Source organism: Hemisphaericaspora subhashii, assembly GCF_019202705.1.
Source record: "Hemisphaericaspora subhashii strain CBS 10753 chromosome Unknown scaffold14, whole genome shotgun sequence".
Classification (NCBI taxonomy): Eukaryota; Fungi; Ascomycota; class Pichiomycetes; order Serinales; family Debaryomycetaceae; genus Hemisphaericaspora; species Hemisphaericaspora subhashii.
In genome coordinates, this window is record NW_026057437.1 from 64,181 (window position 1) to 89,000 (window position 24,820).

The 24,820-nt window shown below is 34.7% G+C and overlaps 9 protein-coding genes across 9 annotated transcripts; 6 read left to right on the plus strand and 3 right to left on the minus strand. All coding sequences in view use genetic code 12, as the record gives it.

Annotated features, from left to right (window-relative positions):
- Window positions 1-22: 22 nt before the first annotated feature.
- Window positions 23-730, minus strand: J8A68_005712 (uncharacterized protein; the record flags this gene model as incomplete). Its single annotated transcript, XM_049409808.1, has 1 exon — window positions 23-730. One exon carries the CDS (start codon window positions 728-730, stop codon window positions 23-25), a length of 708 nt encoding a protein of 235 aa, XP_049260983.1.
- Window positions 731-968: 238 nt separating this feature from the next.
- Window positions 969-3,653, plus strand: J8A68_005713 (uncharacterized protein; the record flags this gene model as incomplete). The annotated part of the gene is made up of 1 exon (XM_049409809.1): window positions 969-3,653. The coding sequence occupies one exon, from the start codon at window positions 969-971 to the stop codon at window positions 3,651-3,653; it is 2,685 nt and encodes an 894-aa protein (XP_049260984.1).
- A 620-nt stretch (window positions 3,654-4,273) lies between these two features.
- Window positions 4,274-5,431, plus strand: ERG3 (C-5 sterol desaturase; the record flags this gene model as incomplete). Its single annotated transcript, XM_049409810.1, has 1 exon — window positions 4,274-5,431. The coding sequence occupies one exon, from the start codon at window positions 4,274-4,276 to the stop codon at window positions 5,429-5,431; it is 1,158 nt and encodes a 385-aa protein (XP_049260985.1).
- A 1,511-nt stretch (window positions 5,432-6,942) lies between these two features.
- DUR3 (Dur3p) lies at window positions 6,943-9,048 on the plus strand (the record flags this gene model as incomplete). Its single annotated transcript, XM_049409811.1, has 1 exon — window positions 6,943-9,048. One exon carries the CDS (start codon window positions 6,943-6,945, stop codon window positions 9,046-9,048), a length of 2,106 nt encoding a protein of 701 aa, XP_049260986.1.
- Window positions 9,049-10,474: 1,426 nt separating this feature from the next.
- On the plus strand, window positions 10,475-15,952 carry DUR1,2 (bifunctional urea carboxylase/allophanate hydrolase; the record flags this gene model as incomplete). The annotated part of the gene is made up of 1 exon (XM_049409812.1): window positions 10,475-15,952. The coding sequence occupies one exon, from the start codon at window positions 10,475-10,477 to the stop codon at window positions 15,950-15,952; it is 5,478 nt and encodes a 1,825-aa protein (XP_049260987.1).
- Window positions 15,953-16,325: 373 nt separating this feature from the next.
- On the plus strand, window positions 16,326-17,549 carry HAT1 (histone acetyltransferase catalytic subunit; the record flags this gene model as incomplete). Its single annotated transcript, XM_049409813.1, has 1 exon — window positions 16,326-17,549. One exon carries the CDS (start codon window positions 16,326-16,328, stop codon window positions 17,547-17,549), a length of 1,224 nt encoding a protein of 407 aa, XP_049260988.1.
- A 923-nt stretch (window positions 17,550-18,472) lies between these two features.
- Window positions 18,473-19,438, plus strand: PIL1 (lipid-binding protein; the record flags this gene model as incomplete). Its single annotated transcript, XM_049409814.1, has 1 exon — window positions 18,473-19,438. The coding sequence occupies one exon, from the start codon at window positions 18,473-18,475 to the stop codon at window positions 19,436-19,438; it is 966 nt and encodes a 321-aa protein (XP_049260989.1).
- Window positions 19,439-19,712: 274 nt separating this feature from the next.
- J8A68_005719 (uncharacterized protein) lies at window positions 19,713-21,611 on the minus strand (the record flags this gene model as incomplete). The annotated part of the gene is made up of 1 exon (XM_049409815.1): window positions 19,713-21,611. One exon carries the CDS (start codon window positions 21,609-21,611, stop codon window positions 19,713-19,715), a length of 1,899 nt encoding a protein of 632 aa, XP_049260990.1.
- A 329-nt stretch (window positions 21,612-21,940) lies between these two features.
- Window positions 21,941-24,766, minus strand: J8A68_005720 (uncharacterized protein; the record flags this gene model as incomplete). The annotated part of the gene is made up of 1 exon (XM_049409816.1): window positions 21,941-24,766. The coding sequence occupies one exon, from the start codon at window positions 24,764-24,766 to the stop codon at window positions 21,941-21,943; it is 2,826 nt and encodes a 941-aa protein (XP_049260991.1).
- Between the last annotated feature and the right edge of the window lie 54 nt (window positions 24,767-24,820).

A 24,820-nucleotide genomic window follows, 5' to 3' on the forward strand; every position in this document is an offset into this window, starting at 1 on the left:
TGATGAAACTGGCACTGGATTATTATTGATTACTCAGATCTGATTGCATTGGATTGAATGTAGTGGGTGCATCAAAAGTAGGGTCATTAGATGGGATATACACTGAGGCTTCCATATTTCTATATCCACCACCTCCACCTCTTCCTCTATAACCCCCGCGTCCTCTACCACCACGGAACCCACCTCTAAAACCACCACCTCCACGTCCTCGAAACCCACCTCTGCCTCTATATCCACCTCTGAATCCACCACGGAAACCTCCTCTAAATCCACCTTCACTTCTAGTGTCTATGCCTGCAGCCGCTGCTGCAGCAGCTTCTTGGGCTGCTTGACCTCCGTGTTTCCCTCTTCCGAATTGCCTTCCTTCACGGAATCCAGGATCCAAATCAATTGAAATACTTTGACTGTCCAAAATTGTTGCTTGTAAATATTTCATGGCATTTAGTGATCCTTGTTCAGTTCTATATATGACAAAACAAAATCCACATGGAGTTAATTTATTTCTATCCAATCCCATAATGATTCTATCTATAGCTCCACATTTCAGGAATAATTCATGTATTTGTTCTTCTGTAGTAAATCTTGATAAATTCCCAACATAAACAGTTTTCAGAGTTAATGCCCGTTCTACATCAGAAAAATTGTTGTTTCTTGCCTTTCTTCGTAAATATGCAGATGGTTTATCCAATCGCTCTGCTGAATGTTTAAAATTGTCTTCCATTAATTCCATACTGCCTTATTGTGTCTCTCTCTGTATATGTGTTTAGTTTCTCTTCGAGAAGAGTTTGTTTCACATATGCAAAGAAAAAAATATTCAAACTTTTCAATTCTCCATTCAAAAAAAGATTCGTATTTTTTTCCTGCTCCCTTTCTGACAGCTACGCCGCCCCACGTATCCTTTAAAAGATCTACCAATCATTTACAAAACCTCACACAACTGCATTCTATCTCGACAGGTGAAAGAAATCATGTTTAAATTAGGATTCAAGACAGGTATTAGGGCCGCATATAACGTCCTGGACAATCCGTCTTTTGTTGCTGAACCATGGTATATCTATCCTGCTAAACATAAATCAAATGGAAAAATTGTGTCAGTGTTTATATTTGATAAATCCAAATTTGAATCTCAAGTACAAAGATTATATTCATCTTCATCAAGTATTAAGAACCCCAAAGTTATAATTAATGAATCTTATGAAGTTATCAAAGCTGAAGTGAATCAATTAAGTAAATTAAAACATCCACAATTATTGACGATTTTTGAAGTTCTTGAAGAAACTAAAACAAAATTCTTATTTGCTAGTGAACCAGTGACAGATAACTTATTTACAGTGAATCATAGTAGTCTAGATGAATTATCGATTCAGAAAGGGTTGTTACAGATTAGTAAAGGGTTGGAATTCTTACATAGTCATTGTTCGATTATTCATTTGAATATTCAACCATCTTCAATATTTATAAATAATCAAGGCGATTGGAAATTAGCTGGATTTAGATTCTTGGAAAATCTAAGTGAAATATCACCGCAAGAAAGGGAGAATTTCTATATTATGAATAATTCATCCATGATCCCATTTGCAAATTTGAATTTGAATTTCACTGCACCTGAATTAATTATAGATTCTCATACAAAATTAGATTTTGCAAACGATATTTGGTCATTGGGACATTTGATATATTATCTATATAATCAAGACTTATTGATAAATTGCTTTGATTCAAATAGTATTTCCGATTATAAACAAGAATTTAGAAAATTTGAACAAAAATTCTATAATCATAAACCATCTGAATTAAAATATGTCTTGAAAAATGTTCCAGAAAGATTATATCCAATATTCCCACAATTATTAGCAAGATATCCCGATGACAGACTTACGTTGAATAGATTTATAGACTCGGACTTCTTTAACGGAAGTATAATTAAAGCTATGTGGTTTATTGATGAATTTTCAACCAAAGCAATAGACGAGAAATTGTTGTTTATGAATGGATTAATGGATATCGACCCTAGGACACAAGCAAGTGTGATTGAACAATTCCCACCGGCATATAGGTCACTGAAATTATTGCCGTTATTGATAGATTTATTAACCAATGAATTGAATGTTTTGAATGAATCTACTGGATTCGATCCAAATACAGAAGAATTGATTTGTCGATCCCTTGATATCATCTTAAATATTTCCAAAACATTATCTCATTTGACATTCCAGGATCGCGTTTTCAGTGTCTTATTTAAAGACGATTCGAGAAACAAAAAGGCACCCAAGACATTTACGAAATTGGTTACTTCTTCAGTTCGATGTCGTCTTGCCGTAGTGGACAATTTGGAAATTATTCAAGAGAAAGTGAATGATAAAGAATTTGTGGATTTGATTAAGAAAATGTTGGATTTGGTATTGACTACCTCTCCTAAAGAACAAGAGCAGATCCAATATCAGATCAAACTTCAGGAAACCTTTTTGCGATTTTTACCTAAAATAATTGAAAAAATCGAGTTCCCATTTATAAAGAATACTTTATTTCCCATGTTGTGTCAGGTATTTAAAACGACTACTATCTTATCAACGAAATTGATCACCATAGAAACGTTTGAGATATTTGTCGAACGCAAGATCATTGATAAAATCATTGTTAATGAACAATTATTTCCAGTGTTGAGAAATTTGAAGAGTAGAGACAAGAGAATTGTTGGGAAAGTATTGGGCTTCTATTCCAAATTAATTCAAAGTGAACATATATCACTTGATTTAGAATCGTCAGTTGAATCAGTATTACCACAATGTCTTGCCCTTGCATTTGGATGTAATGATTGTTCTCAAATGGAATTCCAAAACTTCATATCAATTACCGATAGAATTCAAAAGCATTTAATTGCAAAGAAAGTTTCATCCTTACCTAAGACATCGACTTCTCATATGTCAGTATCAAATGGAAATGCAAAACCTACCAATTTTGAATCACTTTTACAAACTCAAGTTATACATGAGAGTCCAAAAGAACTCCCAGGTCCAAAATCAATGTCTGTTATGCAGCCAATGAGGAAATCAAATGACAGTTCAGGAAGCAATTCTCCAAAAGTAAGCAATTCACCAGTATTTCGTAGATCGAACCAACCTAATAGATCAAGCCCACAGCATACTGCACCAGTGACGTTAAAGCCAAGGTCACGCACTACCACACCAGTGACATTAAAACCCATGCAACCGAACAAACCATCACTGCAACCTGGACTAAAATTCGGAGCTACGAACCAAGCCACAAATGCCTCAAACACCAAATTATTAAATGCATTAAAAAGCACATTTGATAGACCCAATAATGCTGATGATGATTTTGATGATTTCCAACTGGCAGGTAACGAGAGTTCTACATCCGTCAACTCAAGTCAGTTGAATTGGCAAACAGAAATGAACAAAACCAAGGCTACAAACACGTCAGGCTCAACATATAACACACAACAGCATGTTATGAATCCGGTCAGAAATCCGCCAGTGAATACTAATAATGCGAGCTATCCTCCTGGATTCAATTCGAATATGATTTTGGCACCAAAAAGTTCAGGTAGTCCTGCTTTATCTCATTCGCAGCCACAGAAACTGCAACAACAGTCGTCTCACGTTAATCCTGATTTATTAAATCTTCTTTAAATAGATATTCGCCCATTTGAATTTATAAACTTTAATTCTGAAATCAATTTTAATAGGCAGTTCCAGGTTATGGGTCCATTTTAGTTTTTTTTGCAGCCAATTGTTCATGGTATGACCTGATGTTGTTTTTTTCTAACTAAAATTTACAACCGGGTTTACCGACCGTCAGATGTGACATCCTGCATATAAACTTTTTTTTTCTTTTGTTTGCCTCGTTTCTCGTTCCAATGTTCGTCGTATAAAATTAAATTGTTACATCGTTTAAAAAAACATCATCAAATGAGGAAAGCTATACGATCAGATATTTGAATTTTCATCGTAGAATCCTGCATCAACGGGAAAAATCTTTCTTGTTTTCTTAATGAATGGTGCAATAAATTTTATTCTAAACTGTATTACACCTTCCATTCATTCTATTTAATAAAGGGGATATTTCTTTATTTGTTTTGATTTTCTTACATAGAAGATCTGTTCATTCATTCGTTTTTTTATTTTGAATTTAGTTCTTATCCTTCAGGTTTCATAGTTATAGGAGAGCCCTTCTAAAACATTCACACCCACACTCACCGACTCATTCAAGAAACCAGCCTGAAGAAGATCAACAACATTTTTGTTTCACGATGGATATTGTATTAGAAATCTTTGATTACTATCTTTTCGATAAAGCTTATGCTAAGGTTTTGCCAAAGGATGGTACAGTCCATCAACTTTTAAAGGACTCTCCAATTGTCAATACTCTTTCCAATATCGATATATTTTCCAAGGTCCCTGGGCTTAACTCCGTTAATTCTACCCTTTCAATGCCAGAATTCAATTCATCAAGTATAAATGCGGCCAATATTCCTCAATATATAATCTCCAAGATAGCCAACTATGCCGATAAATCAGAAGTTTATGGATTAGCTCCAAAACTTTTCCCTGCTGGTGATTATTTTGACGCGTCATTGCTTGCTAGATCAAACTTATTAAGAGAATCTTTTAGTATGTTTCTTATTGCCACCCTTTTCGGTTGGATCTTATATTTCGGAGTTGCATACCTTTCCTATGTATTTGTCTTTGATAGAAAGATCTTTAACCATCCAAGATATTTAAAGAATCAAATGTCTTTGGAAATCAGTCTTGCAACCAGAGCCATTCCAGTTATGGTCATGTTAACTATCCCTTTCTTCTTGTTGGAATTAAGAGGTTATTCACATCTTTACCTGGGTATTAATGAATCGAACGGTGGTTGGAAGGCTGTATTTATCCAATTCCCTAAATTCATCTTGTTTACCGATTGTGGAATTTATTTTGTTCATAGATGGTTACATTGGCCAAGTGTTTACAAGAAATTACACAAGCCACATCATAAATGGATTGTTTGTACCCCATTTGCATCTCATGCTTTCCACCCTGTTGATGGTTGGGCACAAAGTGTTTCATATCACATTTTCCCATTGCTTTTCCCACTTCATAAGGTTTCCTATTTGGTTTTCTTCACTTTTGTTAATTTCTGGACTGTTATGATTCATGATGGTAATTATATGTCCAATGATCCATTTGTTAATGGTACTGCCTGTCATACCATCCATCATTTATATTTTAATTATAATTATGGACAATTCACAACTTTATGGGACAGAATTGGTGGATCCTATAGAAGACCTGATGACTCTTTGTTTGTTAAGGAATCCAACCCAGAAGAAGATAAGAAGATCTGGAAGCAACAAGTAGTTGAAATGGAAGAAGTTAGAAATGAAGTGGAAGGGAAAGTTGATGATAGAGAATACATTGAATAGATGTTTTGAAACGTTTGTAGGATTTTGTTTTATTTCCCCCATTGACCTTTTATTTAGTTTTACAACATGGTTTGTTTTATATAGTTTACGTAATTGATTGATTTTTTTAGATATTGGATTCTTGTTTATAGGAGAATTGACAAATTTACAACACAGAAATTGATTTATATCTTGTAGCTTTCTCACTAGGTTTAAAAAAATAAGCTTTCGCACGATCTTGGTGGTAAATTTAGAACGGAGAACTACTTATTTCTCTAGACGAACCCTCTTACCTAGTGCGAGTTTAGATCGAGCTCTCTTTAGCAAACCCATTGGAGCCTGATTCGGGCCAGTAAAAATCTATTTCGATAACTATGTACAGAAACATGTTGACAGACGAATCGCAAACAATTGTCCCTAAGACGAAACTTATAACAGCCAACGGATTCTTATTTCGGTTTAAACATAAGAGTTGCCTTCTCCGCTAACCTGCAAAAGCTCAAAGGTTTATCTTTCATAATATGAAAATGGCTGCGACGCAAGATTGCTTGTCTTAAGTTTGATTGACAAGCTCCATCATTGACGAGGGCTCTCACAGCTATCCATCCACAATTGATAAGATCTCAGCTCTGAATCAGAATGATCAAGATAACAGTGCTTACTAAGCTATCATCGGTTTAATACAAGTGATGTCTTTTCTGTATAGTTATCTCTAATTATGTAGTTTTCCCAATATTGTAGATGTATAAGAAAAAAAATTGATGTCAATGTTCCACCCCTCAAATTGGGGAGCCGAACTTCGTACAGTTGCCCAGAATTTGATAAGTAGATCTCCTGCACAAAGATATCTATCTATAGATAAAGCAAGTGTATGTTTATCTAATAAACACATACCAGTCAAATCAATGTATCTTAGCACAGCCGCTCTTACTGAAAGATAAATTGCAACTACTTGTGAAAGATGCGAAGAAATAAAGTTTTCACGCGCCTATCACGGGCCGAAAATTAAACACTGATAAAACTAAACCAAGAAAATTAAATCACTATCACGAAAAACGTCACAAAATGTCGAAGATGCAAAAATTAAGGATTCTGAAACAAGAATAACTTCCTCTTTTCCCGAAGGTCCCTAGCAATGGAGTAGCTGCAGTCAAGTTCATTACAAGGATTAGCAATAATATGATACCAGGTAAGTCTTGTTGATCAGTATTATGAACTTTGGAATCAGGTACATATATTTTCCACGAGAGAATTAAATATACCGAACGGCAATTCCCAAACCGTTTGAAATTCGCCTATTGTTGTAGATGGAGAAGGCTTGCACAAAACAAAGACGCAATATCCTTATCTCTGATTTTTTTGTTTACTGCCAAACTTATTTTTCTCAGAAACTCCTTTAGATAAGAAAAGAATGGTTGCAAAAATCATTGAAATGTTTCAAATATATAAGTAACCACAATATTCCTACAAGTCCAATTAACTTTTGTAAAACCAATCAAAGACAATTAAACAAATCAACTATAATATTAATCATGTCTGAAGTTGCTAGTTATCCATTACCACAAAGTGCAGGTTACGCAGTTGTGGTGGGTTTAGGTTTCGTATTTGCGGCCGGTATGATGTTAACCACATACATTTTAAAACGATACAACGGAGAAAGAATGACTTCTGAAGAGTTCTCCACTGCTGGTAGATCAGTGAAAACTGGTTTAATTAGTTCTGCAGTTGTTTCATCTTGGACATGGGCGGCGACGTTATTGACTTCAACAACTCAGGTTTACAATAATGGTGTTTCAGGTGGGTTCTTTTATGCTGCTGGTGCAACCTGTCAAATTACCTTGTTTGCTTGTTTGGCTATCAAAGGAAGAGAAAGAGCTCCAGCTGCTCATACTTATCTTGAAATTATTAGAGGAAGATATGGATCAAAAACTCATATCATCTATATCATATGGGGTTTCGCTACTAATATTTTAGTCACTTCCATGTTATTAACAGGTGGATCTGCTGTGGTTAGAGATTTAACTGGTATGAATCCAATTGCATCTTGTTTGTTATTACCATTAGGTGTTGTCGTCTATACCCTTTTCGGTGGGATCAAGGCAACTATCTTAACTGATTATGCTCATACTGTTGTCATGGTCTGCATTATTATTGCATTTGCTTTCACCACTTGGGCTACTTCTGACAGATTAGGATCCCCAGGTGCTGTTTGGGAAATTGTTACTAAATTAGCTGAAACTCAACCAAGAGAAGGTAATGCTGGTGGATCTTACTTTACCATGCATTCTAAATCTGGTATTATGTTCTTTGTGATTAATATTGTTGGTAATTTCGGTACCGTCTTTTTAGACAATGGTTATTTCAACAAAGCTTTCGCAGCTAACCCAGCTTCTACCTATCGTGGATACATCTTAGGCTCATTAGCTTGGCTTCCAATCCCAGCCTTCTGTTCCCTTACTATGGGTCTTGCTGCTTTGGCTTTAGAACAAACTGAATACTGGCCATTAGGTAGAAGAATGACTGCTGCTGAAGTTAGTGCTGGTTTAGTTTTACCAAATGCTGCCTCTGCTTTATTAGGTCAAACTGGTGCGGTTTTATCACTTTTAATGGTGTTTATGGCTGTTACTTCTGCCATGTCTGCTGAATTGATTGCGGTTTCAACTATCTGTACTTATGATATTTACAGAACTTACGTAAACCCACAAGCTACTGGTAAGAAGTTGATTTGGATTTCACATTTGTCAGTTGTTATTTTTGCTTATACCATGGCTGCCTTTTCTATTGGTCTCTACTATGCTCAAGTTTCCTTGGGTTACTTGTATGAATTAATGGGTATTATAATTGGTGGTGCTGTGTTGTCTTCTGCACTTACTTTATTATACAAACACCAAAATTGGCATGCTGCTACATTCACTCCTCCAATTTCAACAACTTTTGCTATTATTGCCTGGTTGGTTTGTACTAAGGTTAAATTCGGTTCCATTAGTTATGACAATACATTCCAAGACGAAGCTATGTTGACTGGTAACTGTGTGGCCTTATTATCTCCATTTATTTTAATTCCTACTTTTATTTTCATCTTCAAGAAACAAAACTTCGATTGGGAAATCTTGAAACAAAAGATCAGTAAAGTTGATGATGATTTGGAAGAAGACCAACCAAGTTCTGACAATGAAATTACTGACAAGGTGAAATCTGATGTTTTTGTTGCTTCAAAAGAAGTTGATATGGCTGCATACGAAGAAGAACAAAAAATTCTTCATAATGCTTTCTTTAAATGTTGTATCATTTGTATTACATTGACGGTTTGTCTTTTGGTTCTTTGGCCAATGCCAATGTATGGTACCAGATATATTTTCAGTAAGGAATTCTTTACTGGTTGGGTTGCTGTATTCTTCATTTGGATCTTTTACACTGTTTTCCAAGTTATCTTGTTCCCACTTTGGGAAAGTAGAGAAAGTCTTGCAAGCACTTCGAAGCAAATCTTTTGGGAATTGACTGGACAAAAGGAAAAATTACAAGCTTATCAAGCTGCTCGTTTTGGAAAATTGAAGAAGGAAGAGGCTGATGTTTTGGAAGGTATGGAAGTTGATGAAGAAGTTGCTTCTACTGGTAAGAACTCTTCTCTGAAAGTTTAGTTTTTAGTTAATTACTCTGTTGTTTGATTTTGTATACGCTAATAATATATTTACATTTATATAAACCACTTTTACTGTAGTAATAGAGTACTTTCAAATGGAAGGTTCCAATAACCCTAGAGTCTAGCTCTTGTGTTCAATACCGAACATATTTATTAGTATATTTTACGTAGTGCCATACATGTTGAAAACAGTTTCAGTACCAGGGTAAGTCATAGTGACGAAACTACTTTAGAGAAACTGCTTTCACGTCATTTTGCTTTAAAATTATTGGACATTGCAATAAGAAACCCCAAGTCCAAGCAACAGGCAAAATATTTTCAAATTTCCCCCAAGTTTAAATTTATCGCCTAATCTGGCTGCTAACCCATATTTTCCCAACTCCTGCCATGTATTCCGACTTTTCAATTTGCGATAACACTTAGTCAAAATGATGGTACTGTAATCTATCAAAAAGTGATAAGCAATATCTTTCTTGGTATAGGTAATACTCTTACTAAATCCTTTCTACATTCCATCGAATATAGATATCAAAGTCAATTGGTTGCAAAAAAAACGTCTCTCAATTAGAAAGGTGTTTTATCTTTTCCTGATTAGATAACAAAAAATAACCTCTCTTATCAAAATATTTTTTCCGAGATTTGCAACAATTGAAATTCCGGATAGAAGAGGTGAGAGAATTGTTATCAATAAATAATTCGGCTTCTTATCAGTAATGATATTTTGCTTTTACATAGAACAATTCTATGATCGTTAGAAGAAGGATCTCCATTGTCCATTGGCCAAGGTAATTATTCAAGGAACAAGCATTCTAACCCCACAAATGTTTGACTCCAACGGATTATTTTCTGACTAACTTGTCTGTTAGGTTTGCGCTTTCTCCTTCCCATTTAACTGGCTCTCCTTTTTCTCCAGAGAAGTTATCAACATTGCGGAGTATCAATGAGGAAAGGGGATAAGTCCGAAGTAGAGTAATCAATCTTACTTGGCAAATATCTTTCTTACGTCACTCTAGTTATCCTTATCAGAATTATGTTTCTCCACTAAGTCAAATCTTCTGTATACTGGTTAATCCTCAGAGAAACTTCCAATAAGCACATGCGATTACATTAGCCTGATAACTAAATCTACATAATTAGAAATTACACTCAAAGTGTTACTAAATTAATTTTATTATTTTTGTGTAAATTCGCTTTTAATTTACGCTGCATTTTGTTATCTTTCTTATCGGAGAATCTAAAAATAATTTTTCATTTTGGTGCAGCCTTTCTAATTAACCAAAGATAATAAATATCAAATACTTATATATCTTGGTGGTTCCCCCTGTCTTATCTATATTATTCAAAATGTAAGAACTTCTATTACTTTTCATTCTTTTCTAAGTAAAAAAGTTTACAAATTATTAAATTTTTTAAAAAAAATCACTATGACATCTCAATCATTTATTGGCTGGTCAATTGAAGACTGGAAAAGATTTCATTTTGAATCAACACCAAATCAATCATTAGAATTATTATCACAACTTTTAACATCTCAAAATGTTGCTCCAAAAGATACTGCCTGGATTTCACTTGTTTCATCTGAAAACTTAAAACATCAATGGAATTTCTTACAATCAAAATCAAATAAATCTCAACTTCCATTATATGGTGTACCTGTTGCAATTAAAGATAACATCAACGTCAAAGGAATTCAAACAACTGCAGCTTGTCCATCATTTGCTTATACTCCAGAAGAAGATTCAACTGTTGTTGCCCTTTTAAGAAATTCAGGAGCTATTATTTTAGGTAAAACCAATTTAGATCAATTTGCAACAGGATTAGTGGGTACAAGATCTCCCTATGGAATTGTTCCAAATACTTTTAATTCAAGTTATGTATCTGGTGGTTCTTCAAGTGGTTCTGCTTCAGTAGTTGCTAGAGGTATAGTTCCAATTGCTTTAGGTACTGATACTGCTGGTTCAGGTCGTGTTCCTGCTGGATTAAATAATATCATTGGATTAAAACCAACTAAAGGTGCCCTTTCTTGTTATGGTGTCGTTCCTGCTTGTAAGTCTTTAGATTGTGTTTCCATCTTTTCCTTGAATTTGCAAGATGCTCAATTAGTTTTCAACATTTTAGCAAAAGAAGATGGCGAAAAGGATCCTTATTCCAGAGCATTACCAGAGAATCCATTAGTTCAATTCCCCACTAAACCAAGAATTGCTGTTCCAACCAATCTTTTATGGTATGGTGAAACTGAAAATCCTAAATTATTCGACAAAGCAGTCCAATTAGTTGATACGAAAGTAGGTGTTGAATTGGTATCTACAAACATTGATCCAATGCTTGAATTAGCTCAATTTTTATATGAAGGTCCTTGGGTTTCGGAAAGATATTCTGCAATTAAGAAGTTCTTGTCAACTGATCCTCCCAAAGAAGAATTGGACCCAACTGTTATGAGAATCATTAAAAGTGGTGAGAAGAGAACAGCAACTGAAGCTTTTGAATACGATTACAAAAAGCAAGCATTATTGCAAAAGATTGAGAAAATTCTTGAAACGATTGACGTTGTTATTGTTCCAACTGCTCCATTAACTCCTACAATTCAACAAGTCACTGATGATCCAATCAAATGGAATTCATATCAAGGTACTTATACTAATTTTGTTAACTTGGCTGATATGTCTGCTATTTCGGTTCCAGCTGGTTTCAGAAGTGATGGATTACCTTTTGGAATTACTTTCTTGTCTCATAAGTTCAATGATTATGCTTTATTAGAATTGGCAAGCAGATACATGAAATCATATTGTGAGGTCGGTCAACACTTTATTGGTGCAACTAAACAACAATCTACATTTGGTAATCAATTACATTCAACCATTCCAAAACTTATCGCCGGCAATCAAGTTAAATTAGCTGTCGTTGGTGCTCACTTGAAGGGATTCCCATTACATTGGCAATTGGAGAAGGTACATGCTAGATTTATTGAATCTACAACTACATCTGAAAACTACAAATTGTATGCTTTATCAAACACTCGATCAGTTTCTAAACCTGGATTAAGAAGAATTGCCGAGAATGGAGCTAGTATCACAGTTGAAGTATACTCTATTCCAAAAGAAGAATTTGGGAATTTTATCAGTTATGTTTCTGAACCACTTGGAATTGGATCTGTTGAATTAAAATCTGGCGAATGGGTTAAATCTTTCATCTGTGAAGAAGCTGGTTACACTCAGTCTGGAACAATTGATATTACTAAATTTGGAGGTTGGAAGAATTATCAAGATCATGTTGCTCAAGAAAATGCCAAACTCAGAAAACCTTTCAATTCAGTTTTGGTTGCAAACAGAGGTGAAATCGCAGTTAGAATTATCAAGACATTGAAGAAACTTGGTATTAAATCCATTGCTATCTATTCGGATCCAGATAAATATGCTCAGCATTCATTGATGGCTGATGTTGCTATTCCATTACATGGTACAACTGCTGCTGAAACTTATATTTCAATGGAAAAGGTAATTCAAGCTGCAAAAGATTCTGGTGCCGAAGCAATTATTCCTGGTTATGGTTTCTTATCTGAAAATGCTGACTTCTCAGACCGTTGTGGAAAGGAAGGGATTGCTTTTGTTGGTCCTTCTGGTGATGCAATTAGAAAATTGGGTCTTAAACATTCAGCTAGAGAAATTGCCATGAAGGCTGGTGTACCATTAGTTCCTGGTTCTGGTTTAGTTAGTACCGCTGCTGAAGCTAAAGAAATTGCAGCTGAGTTGGAATATCCTGTCATGGTTAAATCTACTGCAGGTGGAGGTGGTATTGGTTTACAAAAGGTTGATTCTGAGGATGATATTGAAAGAGTATTTGAAACAGTTCAACATCAAGGGAAATCATATTTTGGTGATTCTGGTGTTTTCTTGGAAAGATTTGTTGAAGATGCTAGACATGTTGAAGTTCAAATTCTTGGGGATGGAAATGGAAAAGCAATTGCACTTGGTGAAAGAGATTGTTCCTTACAACGTAGAAACCAGAAGATTATCGAAGAGACTCCTGCTCCTAATTTCCCTGAACATACTAGAACCAAAATGAGACAAGCTGCTGAATCATTAGCTTCATTATTGAATTATAAGTGTGCTGGTACTGTTGAATTCATATATGATGAAAAGAGAGATGAATTCTATTTCTTGGAAGTCAATGCTAGATTGCAAGTTGAACACCCTATCACTGAAATGGTAACTGGTTTAGATTTAGTTGAATGGATGTTATTCATTGCTGCCGGTAATCCTCCGGATTTCAACCAAAAGATTGAAGTTAATGGTGCATCAATGGAAGCTAGATTATATGCTGAAAATCCAGTTAAAGATTTCATGCCATCTCCAGGTCAATTAACTGAAGTTGTATTTCCAGAATGGGCAAGAGTAGACACTTGGGTTGAAAAAGGTACTGTCATTTCTGCTGAGTATGATCCTACATTAGCCAAAATCATTGTTCATGGTAAAGATAGACAAGATGCTTTGAAGAAGTTACGTCAAGCTTTGGATGAAACTAGAGTTTATGGATGTGTCACCAATTTAGATTATTTGAGATCAATTACCAATTCCAAGATGTTTGAAGAAGCTAAAGTTGCAACTAAGGTCTTAGATTCATATGATTATCAACCACATGCAATTGAAATTATCGATCCTGGTGCATATACTACTGTGCAAGATTATCCTGGTAGAACTGGTTATTGGAATATCGGTGTCCCACCTTCTGGTTGTATGGATCAGTATTCATTTAGAATGGCTAATAGAATTGTTGGTAATGACAAGTCTGCTCCTGGTATTGAAATTACTTTGTATGGTCCAAAAATGATGTTTCATCATGATGCTGTAGTTGCTGTCACTGGTGGTCAAACTGTCATTGAAGTTAATGGTGTTGAAATTAATCAATGGGAACCAATTGCAATCAAACGTGGTGACACATTATCAATTGGTAAGTTATCTTCTGGTTGTAGGGCATATTTGGCTATCAGAGGTGGTGTTGATGTTGTTGAATACTTGGGATCTAGATCGACATTTGCTTTAGGTAATTTAGGTGGCCATAACGGAAGAGTGTTGAAATTTGGTGATGTTTTATTCTTAGGTCAACCTGAAGTGGCTAGTTGTACATTGTCTGCTCCAGTTTCTGCCCCTGTCTCCATTCCAAAATCCTTAATTCCAAACTACTCAAATAAGATTTGGCATGTTGGTGTTACTTGTGGTCCTCATGGTTCTCCAGATTTCTTCAAGCCTGAATCAGTGATTGATTTCTTTTCTTCCACTTGGAAAGTCCACTACAATTCAAACAGATTTGGTGTTAGATTGATTGGTCCTAAACCTAAATGGGCAAGACCTGATGGTGGTGAAGCTGGTTTGCATCCATCCAATACTCATGATTATGTATATTCAATGGGAGCTATTAATTTCACTGGTGATGAGCCTGTTATTTTAACTTGTGATGGTCCTTCTTTAGGTGGGTTTGTATGTGAAGCCGTTATTGCAGAAGCTGAACTTTGGAAAATTGGTCAAGTCAAACCTGGTGAACATATTCAATTTGTCCCAATTACTTATGAGACTGCTAAACGGTTGAAGGCTGAACAAAATACAAACATTGAAGATTTATGTGGTGAGTTACCTTCATTTGAAAGTGATGCTTTAGCTGTTCCTGAGAATCCAATCTTATATCAATATAAGATTTCTGAAAATGCTCCAATTGTTACTTATCGTCAAGCTGGTGATAGATACATCTTGGTTGAGTATGGTGAAAATTTCCTTAATTTGAATTTATCTTACAGAATCCACAAGTTGATCGAAATGGTTAAGGAGCACAAAACAGTTGGCATCTTTGAAATGTCTCCTGGTGTTAGATCTGTTTTGGTTGAATTCGCTGATGAGATCTCTCAATCTGATCTTTTGGAAACTTTGGTGTCATATGAGAAAGAAATACTTTATGTTAACAAATGGGAAGTTAAATCGAGAATCATTAGGTTACCAATGGCTTTTGAGGATAAGAAGACATTGGAAGCTGTTACCAGATATCAAGAAACTATTAGAAGTGAAGCTCCTTGGTTGCCTAACAATGTTGATTTCCTTGCTACAATTAATGGTATTACCAGAGATGATGTTAAGGATATGTTATATACTGCTAGATTCTTGGTGCTTGGTTTGGGTGATGTTTTCTTAGGTGCTCCTTGTGCTGTTCCATTAGATCCTAGACAAAGATTCTTAGGTACCAAATACAATCCCTCAAGAACTTATACTCCAAATGGGACAGTTGGTATTGGTGGAAGTTACATGTGTATCTACACTATGGAATCTCCAGGTGGTTATCAATTGGTAGGTAGAACTGTTCCAATCTGGGATAAATTATCATTAGGTACTCATTCTCCAAGTGAAAAACCATGGTTATTATCTCCATTTGATCAAATTGAATTCTATCCAGTTGCTGAAGAAGAAGTTGACAAATTTGCTGAAGAAATGAATGCCGGAAAATTCAAAGTGGATATTGTTGATACTGTTTTCGATCATGGTAAATATTTGGAATGGGTACAAGAGAATTCCGAATCAATTGAAGAATTCCAAAGACAGCAAGGTGGTGAAAAATTAGAAGAATTCAACAAATTGATTCAAATCTCGAATTCTGAACTTGCAAATTCTGGTACCAAAGAAGTTAGTCTGGAAACATTTGATGAATCGTCTGCAAAGGTTTATTCTGAATTCTCTGGAAGATTTTGGAAGGCATTGGTTGATGTTGGTGTGCAGGTGGTAGCTAATCAAGCATTGATTGTTGTTGAAGCCATGAAGACTGAAATGATTGTCAATGCACCAAGAGATGGTAAAGTATTGAAGATTTTCCACCAAAATGGTGATATGGTGGATGCTGGTGATTTAGTTGTTGTTATTGAATAGTTTGATTTTTATTTATATCTGTTGTTATTGAATAGTTTGATTTTTGCAATTTATTTATACTTGTTTAGTTCTTTAGTTTTAGATTGTATATTGATTTAATTAACTTGTTTTTCCCCCAAATATTTGTACATGTAGTCACTGGAAGTTCATTTATGAAGTCCATGTAGCCTCAATAGTCTTTGGCTATCACTCTCAAAATTTTGCATCAATTTCGTGCGACATATGTCGCTGGACGCAAATGTCGTATTAATTTCCATGAAACGCGCGTCTCTATGCAACCACCAAAAATTTATCTCGAATTTTGAAAACTAAAAACAACTTCATGAAATTCATTAATTGACTTAAAAGATATCAATCAATCCTCGAGAAAGAAATGAGTGGCAATGAAGGGTCAACAGCCAAGGCAGCAGCAGCATCAGCATTGCAACCAGAATTGTGGACCTCATCAGCCAATGAAGTTCTTAAGTTATTCGTCACCGATCCTGAAGGGGCAATCAATTTTTCACCAACATTCACATATCCAATCTTTGGAGATGCAGAAACTATTTATGGATACAAAGACTTGGTTATATTTTTATGTTTTGATCATTATACATTCAGACCATTTTTGAATATAAAATATAGTGAGAAATTGGATGATCTGGAGATTGTCGATTTGAAACAAACAGTAACTAAATTCTTACCTGAATCTACTATCTTCAAGGATGAAGAGAAATGGGTGGATTCAATTAAGGAAGAGAAAGAAAATAATTATCAAATTCCAGGGGAATTGGTAAAAGGGCCATTTGAACACGATGGTTCAAGTTATGAAATTTATAAAATTAACCTTAAGGAAGCAGCTGGATTAGAATTGCACAAAAGATTACAAATTTTGGTGTTATTATACATTGAAGCTGGTTCATACATTGATGCCTCTGATGAATCATGGGATCTTTATGTATTATATGAAAAGAATGAACCAGAACCTTCGATTGTTGGATTTGCAACTGCATACAATTATTGGAGATATCCAGGATCTGCTAAGTTTGACGAGAATTTGAAAGAGACAAGAATGAAAATTTCTCAGTTTGTGATATTACCAAATCATCAAGGTAAGGGAATAGGTGGAGCTTTTTATTCTCAGTTATTCGATAAATGGTATGAAGATGATAGTATTTATGAAGTTGTCATTGAGGACCCAAATGAAGCATTCGATGATATGAGAGATAGAGCTGACCTTACTCGTTTGAACAAAGTTCTCGATTTTTCCAAAGTTACCCCAAGTGTTGATTCGAAATGGGTCGAAGAAACGCGTCACAAGTTGAAATTAGAGAAGCGTCAATTTGCCAGATTATTGGAAATCATTTTATTATATAAATTGAAACATACGAAAGAAGTATCCAAGAAGGATGTTCGTTTATTCATTAAAAGAAGATTGTACATTAAAAATAAAGATGGGTTAAGTACATTAGATGAAAATACTAGAAAGGATAAATTGCAGACTGCATACGAATCCCTTGAAGAAGATTATTATAGAATATTAGGAGATATCAGACTATCAGTAAAGAGATCTGGATCAGAAGAAGAATCCAATGATGCCAAGAGGCTCAAAGTGTAATAATAACAAATTATGTAATATATAAAAGCAATTCTGTAGAGCAATGTAAACCTTTTAAGTAATCAGCTTTCTTTGTAGAATCGTGAAGATTTGTCTTATATTTGACAAAATATCAAGTGCCTCCTAGTAAGATTGGTTCACATTCCTCAACCTGTTATCTTCGGGGTTCATGTGCTAATATGGTCTACCAATATTTTATTGCTTCTGTCAACTAGAGGTCTATCATTTTAAGATTCTACCATAAGTTGTTTTCTGGACATTACGTAATCATAGATTTTTTCGATTTGCTTGCTAATCTTCTTTTGCAGCAATTTTGTTTTTCTAGAAGAAACTCTTTTTGTGATGCAAGAAACGAAAACAATTGAAATTGGGGATCCCCTTGAACAGAATAGCCTTAAGATCTGTTGGATAATTATCTTACACAAGATATCACTACTAGTAGTTGTTCGTTATAGAGATCCTAGGGTTCTCCAGGTTATTTTAACAACCTAATTTCTCTAGTATTCCTTGCATCTCGGTTAGAATATTATGGGGCAATTGATCACTCCTAAATAATAAAATAACCGTTCATTATTGATTGCTTTATAATCCGAGCATCACATCTTTTAATACTGGTATTTGAAATTCACTTTTATAGTTACATTGAATGTCTTTGCAGATTTCCGTTGTTTATGTCATCTCCCATAGCAATTTCATCATCATCACAATTTAAAATTCTCATGTCCACTCCCAATTAGGAAGCACCACAAAAAAAATATGAAATTCTGTAATTAACCCCCTAAAAAAATAAGGTGGAAAACGCTTTGGGCCCTGGGGTCCATTTTTTTTATAAATTGCTACGTTTCTTTCAATTTCTTCTTCTTCTTGTAGTTAAACTATTTCTTTGTTTGTATTCATCATCAATTGATTCAATTATCAACAAAATGCATAGAACTTATTCATTAAGAGGACAAAAAGCTCCTACTGCCGCTCAATTGCAATCTCCCCCACCACCACCATCAACCACCAAAAACAGATTTTTCGGAGGTGGCGGACTTTCATCATCAATTAGAAAGGCTGCTGCTGGTGCCACTGGCCCTGAATTGTCTCGTAAATTGGCTCAATTCATTAAGATGGAAAAGAATTTCATGAGATCTCTTGAAGTTACTTCCAGAGAAAGAAGAGATGTTGCTAAACAATTAAGTGCCTGGGGTGAAGGTAATGATGATGATGTTTCTGATGTGACTGATAAATTAGGGGTTTTAATTTATGAAATTGCTGAATTGGAAGATCAATATATTGATAAATATGATCAATATAGAATCACACTTAAAGGTGTTAGAGATATTGAAAGTAGTGTTCAACCTTCAAGAGAAAGAAAACAAAAGATTACTGATGATATTGCTCATTTGAAATATAAAGACCCTCAATCACCAAAGATTCCAGTATTGGAACAAGAATTGGTTAGAGCTGAAGCAGAATCTTTAGTTGCCGAAGCTCAATTATCAAACATCACTAGAGAACGTTTGAAAGCAGCCTTTAATTATCAATTTGATGCTACTAGGGAATTAGCTGAAAAATATGCATTGATTGCTGGATATGGTAAGGCATTATTGGAATTATTAGATGATTCCGCAGTGACCCCAGGTGAAACTAGACCGGCTTATGATGGTTATGAAGCATCCAAACAAATCATCATCGACGCTGAAAATGCCTTGGCATCTTGGACTTTAGATTCTGCTGCAGTTAAGCCAACTTTATCGTTACATCAGGAATATGAGGATGATGAAGAAGGGTTGGAACATGGAGAAATTGACGAGGAAGTAGAACAAGAATTCGCTAAGCATGATGAAGATGAGGAAGTTGCTGATGGTGTAGAAACCGATGAGCTTGTTGAAAATCGTCTTTAGGTTTCTTTGATACCAGTAAACACGTCGATTTCTTGTTTTTATATATACACTTATGATGATGTTTTTTTTTTGTATTAATATTTAGTAGTGTTTGGGCTTGTGTGGTTCCATTCACTTTTCATTTACATTCTATAGGCATTCTATGAACTTTTGAATTTTATTTAATTTTGAAATAGCAAAGTTAAAAATAGCAAGTAAATTTGTTTAATGCGTGATCGGAATTACCTCTTTTGTATCAAAATCCGAATTTTTCGCAACCAATTTCGCAAGATTTCTACAAATTTCCCTCCAAATTGGTTTCAAGAATATCTTCAATTTCATCACTAGGGAAAATGACATTAATCGAAGAAGCCGACCCTACCTTATATTCGTCAACTGGTTCAGCCTCAATATGAACTAGATTTTTGCAAGACAAAGCCAAGAGACTGAAAAAGGAACTAGCAGCATGTTTCCTCTTGACCGGTGTCTCTCCAATGGTGATACTCTTGTCTTTTCCCGGCACTAAATCAGCAAAAGATATCTTAGAATATTCAGCAGTTGAAGTTGGTGGTAAATCAGTATCACCAAGTTTATTTAAACCATATGTTGAAGACTCAAACTTTTCTCCAATTTCAAGTGATTTCATTTTCGAATATTTGTAAAACCTTGAAAGTTGTGGATTTAAATCATGATCAACCTGTAAATCAGATACGTTAAAAATAGGATCACTATTTGTAGTCTGTGTCATTGTACTACTTCTTGATTTCCCTACCTCAAAACTTAAATTAAAAATTTCGTTAGTGAGAGGAGGAAGGTCCCCCTGTTCTTCAAAGTCTGATCCAACTTCAAAGTCTTCATTATGATGTACAGCTATCTCTTCTTGATTCCTAACTACTTCTCTTCCTTGTTCGGAATCAGCTTCCACTAGAAAGCTAGTTCTGTTTGCTACTCCGAGCTCAAGAGCCATAGTGCTCATAGATTCATTGGCCAAAAGTTCACTTCTTCTAAGAGGAGGCTGGGCTGTTCTAGCAATTTCTTCAGGAAGAATAAGTCTGTTTATAAAGGTGGAATAAGCTGTTGAATTTAGATTTCTTTCATTAATGATTTGCTGAAATAAGGCTTCTTCACGAGAATCAATCGAGTTTACCTTCTTCTTTTTCCAGTAGGTTGTCATTCTGGTTTCATATTCATTTTGCATAATGATCATTTGTGAATTACTTAATTTAATATCCTCATCAATCCTAAGTGCTTGTTTAGGGATCTGTTTCTGTCTTGTTGCGGCTGTTCGATTCAAGACAACTTGTTCAACCGAGGTGGTTTGATTACCGTTGGAGGTAGATATTTGGAAATTAGGGTCATTGGAAATAGATTCCCCATTTCCATGTTGGTCACCTTGCTGGGGATCTTCTGCCACTTCTTCCAAGACAAAATCTTGCATAATGGTTTCTGCATTATCCCTATTCACATTATCATCATGATGATTAGGATCTGAAAGATCTAGATCTAATTCAATATCCTGAATTTCTTGAGCTTCTTCAACACCATTATCGATAATTTCACCTTCCAGATTGAACTCAAAATCAGCCAGATTCATAGTTATATCCAAAGACCGTTCGAAATATCCATGTATCCCTTCATCTTCATCCGTGCTTTGTCTAGAAACATAGAGTGCAAAAGTCGAAGTTTCATTATTGAAAGCTGAATTGTTACCGTCAACCGAAATATCTGGAAAGAGTTCCAAATCATTTCTTTGGATCTCCAATCGTCTCCTAGTTACCCGTTCTTCCAATACATCTTCATCACCATCTGGTAGTGGCGGGACTAAATCGTGTTCGATATTAAACCCTGGATCATTATCCAATGTTCTCTTCTGAGGAATGATTTGTCCAGTATGTATATTCACCTCCATGGTAGTGAAATTAGCCAATTTATTCATACTCAATAATCTAGTCAGAATATAAATCGAATCATTTAAGAAATAATTGACTTTTGATTTATAGATTATGGATATCCCATGAAGAATTCTTGAAGAATATCTGAAGTTTTGTTCATTTGATATTCTGGTTAATTCGTCACATAATTCAGGAATGGAAGTATTGACTAAATCTTTCTTTTGAACTTTTTGTTTTGATCCAAGGATGGATAACATCCAAGCTGTATGTAATCCACTTGCTTTATCTTGAATAGCTTCCATCGTCTGATTGGTCCTCTTCAGGCTCCTCTACATGGCAAGAGAAAGAGAACTATAAATAGAAACAACTATTGATTCTGGTTGTCATTCTTTCATCCCCCCTACCTCTGTTTGTTTAAGACAAACTTTGGTTGCAAAAAAATCGATGCTGTCTTTTTTTTTTGGCTGCCAAAAAATACAAACATTCAAATTAAAACTTTATAAACTCCTAAATAAAAAAATTAAAGTAATAAAACATAAAATCATAATCTCATTAAAAAAACCCCAACCTTCTATACAAACCTCCCCTATTCGTAATTACCTCTATCAGTCAATACTCCCTATTGACCATATTACGTCATCTTATAATTCAAACTTCTAAACTTCTCATAGATCAAAATTAACCATTTAACACTCATTTCAAAATCTTCTTCACCAACAACCTTATGTAAATTCGTAAACGTACTTGCATTCAATTTCGACCTGAAGAAATCCTCACCTACATCAGGAGTAAAATCCGGAGTTCCATATATTATCGAATCATAATAATATGGTTGTTTCTTCTTATGTTGTTCTTTCATAGATAAGGACAACAACATCTGACGAGGTGCGATTTCGGTTGGACGATCTTTATTCAAATATGTATTATAATCATGTGAATTCAATTTCAAATCTCGATCTAGATGAGATAATTTATAATTCGAGACTTTAAATTGGGCAAAATGTTGTAATTTTTTATAGTACATATACCAAGGATAATCTTGAGTCAAACCTTCTTCAACATGATAATTCCAATCATCAAAGATTTGTGATTGATCAATTGTTTTGGAAATAAGGGTAGTTACTTCATTTATCAAACTACCAAATGAAATCTTATCCATATTCATATCTGATAAAATATTCGATTTTCCAATTAAATAATTTGGGATAAGCTGATCCTTCCATCCAATTATGGTGTTTTCATTCCCATCTTTAAATTGTTGGAAAAACTTTCCAATATGTTTGAAATAACTATGGGTCTTATAATCAACCACTTCATGTTCACTTAAAGATATAGCCAACAATCCAATAAATCGAATCATCAGACCATGTAATAACAATTCATCATCGATTTCTCGTTTGACTAACCAATCACGAGAATAATAATTAGAATTAGGGATGTATAATGATTTATCTCTCTTTGGATCATTGCTGAATTTAAGATTGATGGTAGGTACACTTAAATGTTGTTGAAATATCATTGATTCAGTATTGACAATCGGTAATCCCAATATATGATTAATAGTAGCATTATCTTGTTTCATCCAATATTTGTGTAAAGTAGTATATCCATCATCGCCATCATCGTCATCATCATCATCATCGTCCTTGGCATGCTGATCATCCTTTTCAAACACATTACTCAAAGTCTTGACACAAGTAGCCTCAGTAGGAATTGGGATAAACTTCGCAGTATACCTTAACAATTCCAGTAACATAGGATGTGCATCCACCGTAAACTTACTCCCCATAACCGCATCCCCATCAATATTTATATATGCTACCACTGATCTCTTGGGGTTAAATACTTCTTTATCTTCCATAAATAATTTCGCTCCAATATTATTTGAAATTGATCCATCCCAGGAAATAAATATGATATTACGTAATGGTTTCCAACCTAATTTAACTAATCTTTGATAATTTCTCATAATTTCCAAAAGAATGGCATGGCCAGATAATGGGTTGGAAGAAGTATATGAATCTCTTCTGGCCCCGATAATAACATCTGCATCGTTCATTATTCCTTTTATTGATGCGACTATGTTTGTTAATTTCCGCTTTTGGGACGAAAATGTGGAGTTTAATTCTAATTGAATAGGTGAATTGGAAACATAGGGGGAATATTCCCAATTAGCGAATTTTGAAGAAGTTTCAGTAGATAAAGTTTCCAAAATAGGTTTAATAATTTTCTTACTTATTGGAATAGCTGGGATTTTACAATTTTCAAATATGAAATCTCTTGAAATTGCCACATTTAATCTTGATTCATTCTCGATATTATTTTTGGATGATTTGGGGAAATCGAAATAATTTATAAATCCAATTGCTCCATTATATTCCGCAATACTGACTTTTTCAGCAATGGTTATATTTTTAGAATCATAATTCTTACTACAAACTATGACAATTTTGCCCTGGACTTCAATCCCATGTTTTGATAACAATGAATAATCCTTGGGTGTACCTTCATTCACGAATATATATTCCCCAATCACACTTCCATTTCTTCCCATGGCATAAAACGCCGGGGTTTCAAATCCTGGTTCAACACACAATGGGGAATAAATCACTTGTCCATTATTTTTATCAATCAATCTTAAACTAGACCCTTTTGGTTCATTCAAATGAACTCCATTCGGTACATCATAATTAAATAATTCAGTCTTGAATCCAAACCCCTTGAATTGATTCTCAACATATCCCAACAATTCCAAATTATCATCACTTATCATATTTGTAGCATGTTTTGAATTTATATTAGTGAAATTACTTAACCAATTATCAATATATTCTTCAGTAGTTAAACTATTATGAGAATTCCCAATTCCGGCCATTTGTAAAAAACGTCGTTTAACATCCGATTTAGTTAAATGAATCCCATGCCATCTTCTATAATCTCTAGCAAGTGATGTTCTTGGGAGGAAAGTTAATTGCATTATTATGAAAGCTAGTATTCCCAATGTACATATCCATATAAAGCTTGGTCTTTTTGCAAATTTGACAATCTTACTCATATTATCATCATCGTCATTTATTTCATAATCGCTTTCGTCGTCATTATGAATCCGAGGTTGGTTGGAATTAGGATTCTCTTGTTGAGAGTCTGGGTCATACATAAGTGGTTGTTGATCTGGTGGAGGAGATCTGGCAGTATAAAATTCCGGGTCGGAAAGTGTGGAAGTCGGTTGTAAAAATCCATCCGCGTCGTCCTCATCGGCATCGTCACCAACTGGTTTCATCTGGTTTTCATCTTCTTGAGAAGATGAAGATTTATTTAATACGTATTTTGTAGGTTCATCATTAATAGATCCATGACTAGGAGTTTCACTTTGGTTGCGAAGTAAATGAGTAGATTCATTATCATCTGGTTGTGGGTCTTGTCCGGTATCTACTGTAGGTGTTGTAGACAATGACATAATTTATAAATTAATCTGTTTATGTCTATAATCTGTATACTTGTAATATTAGTT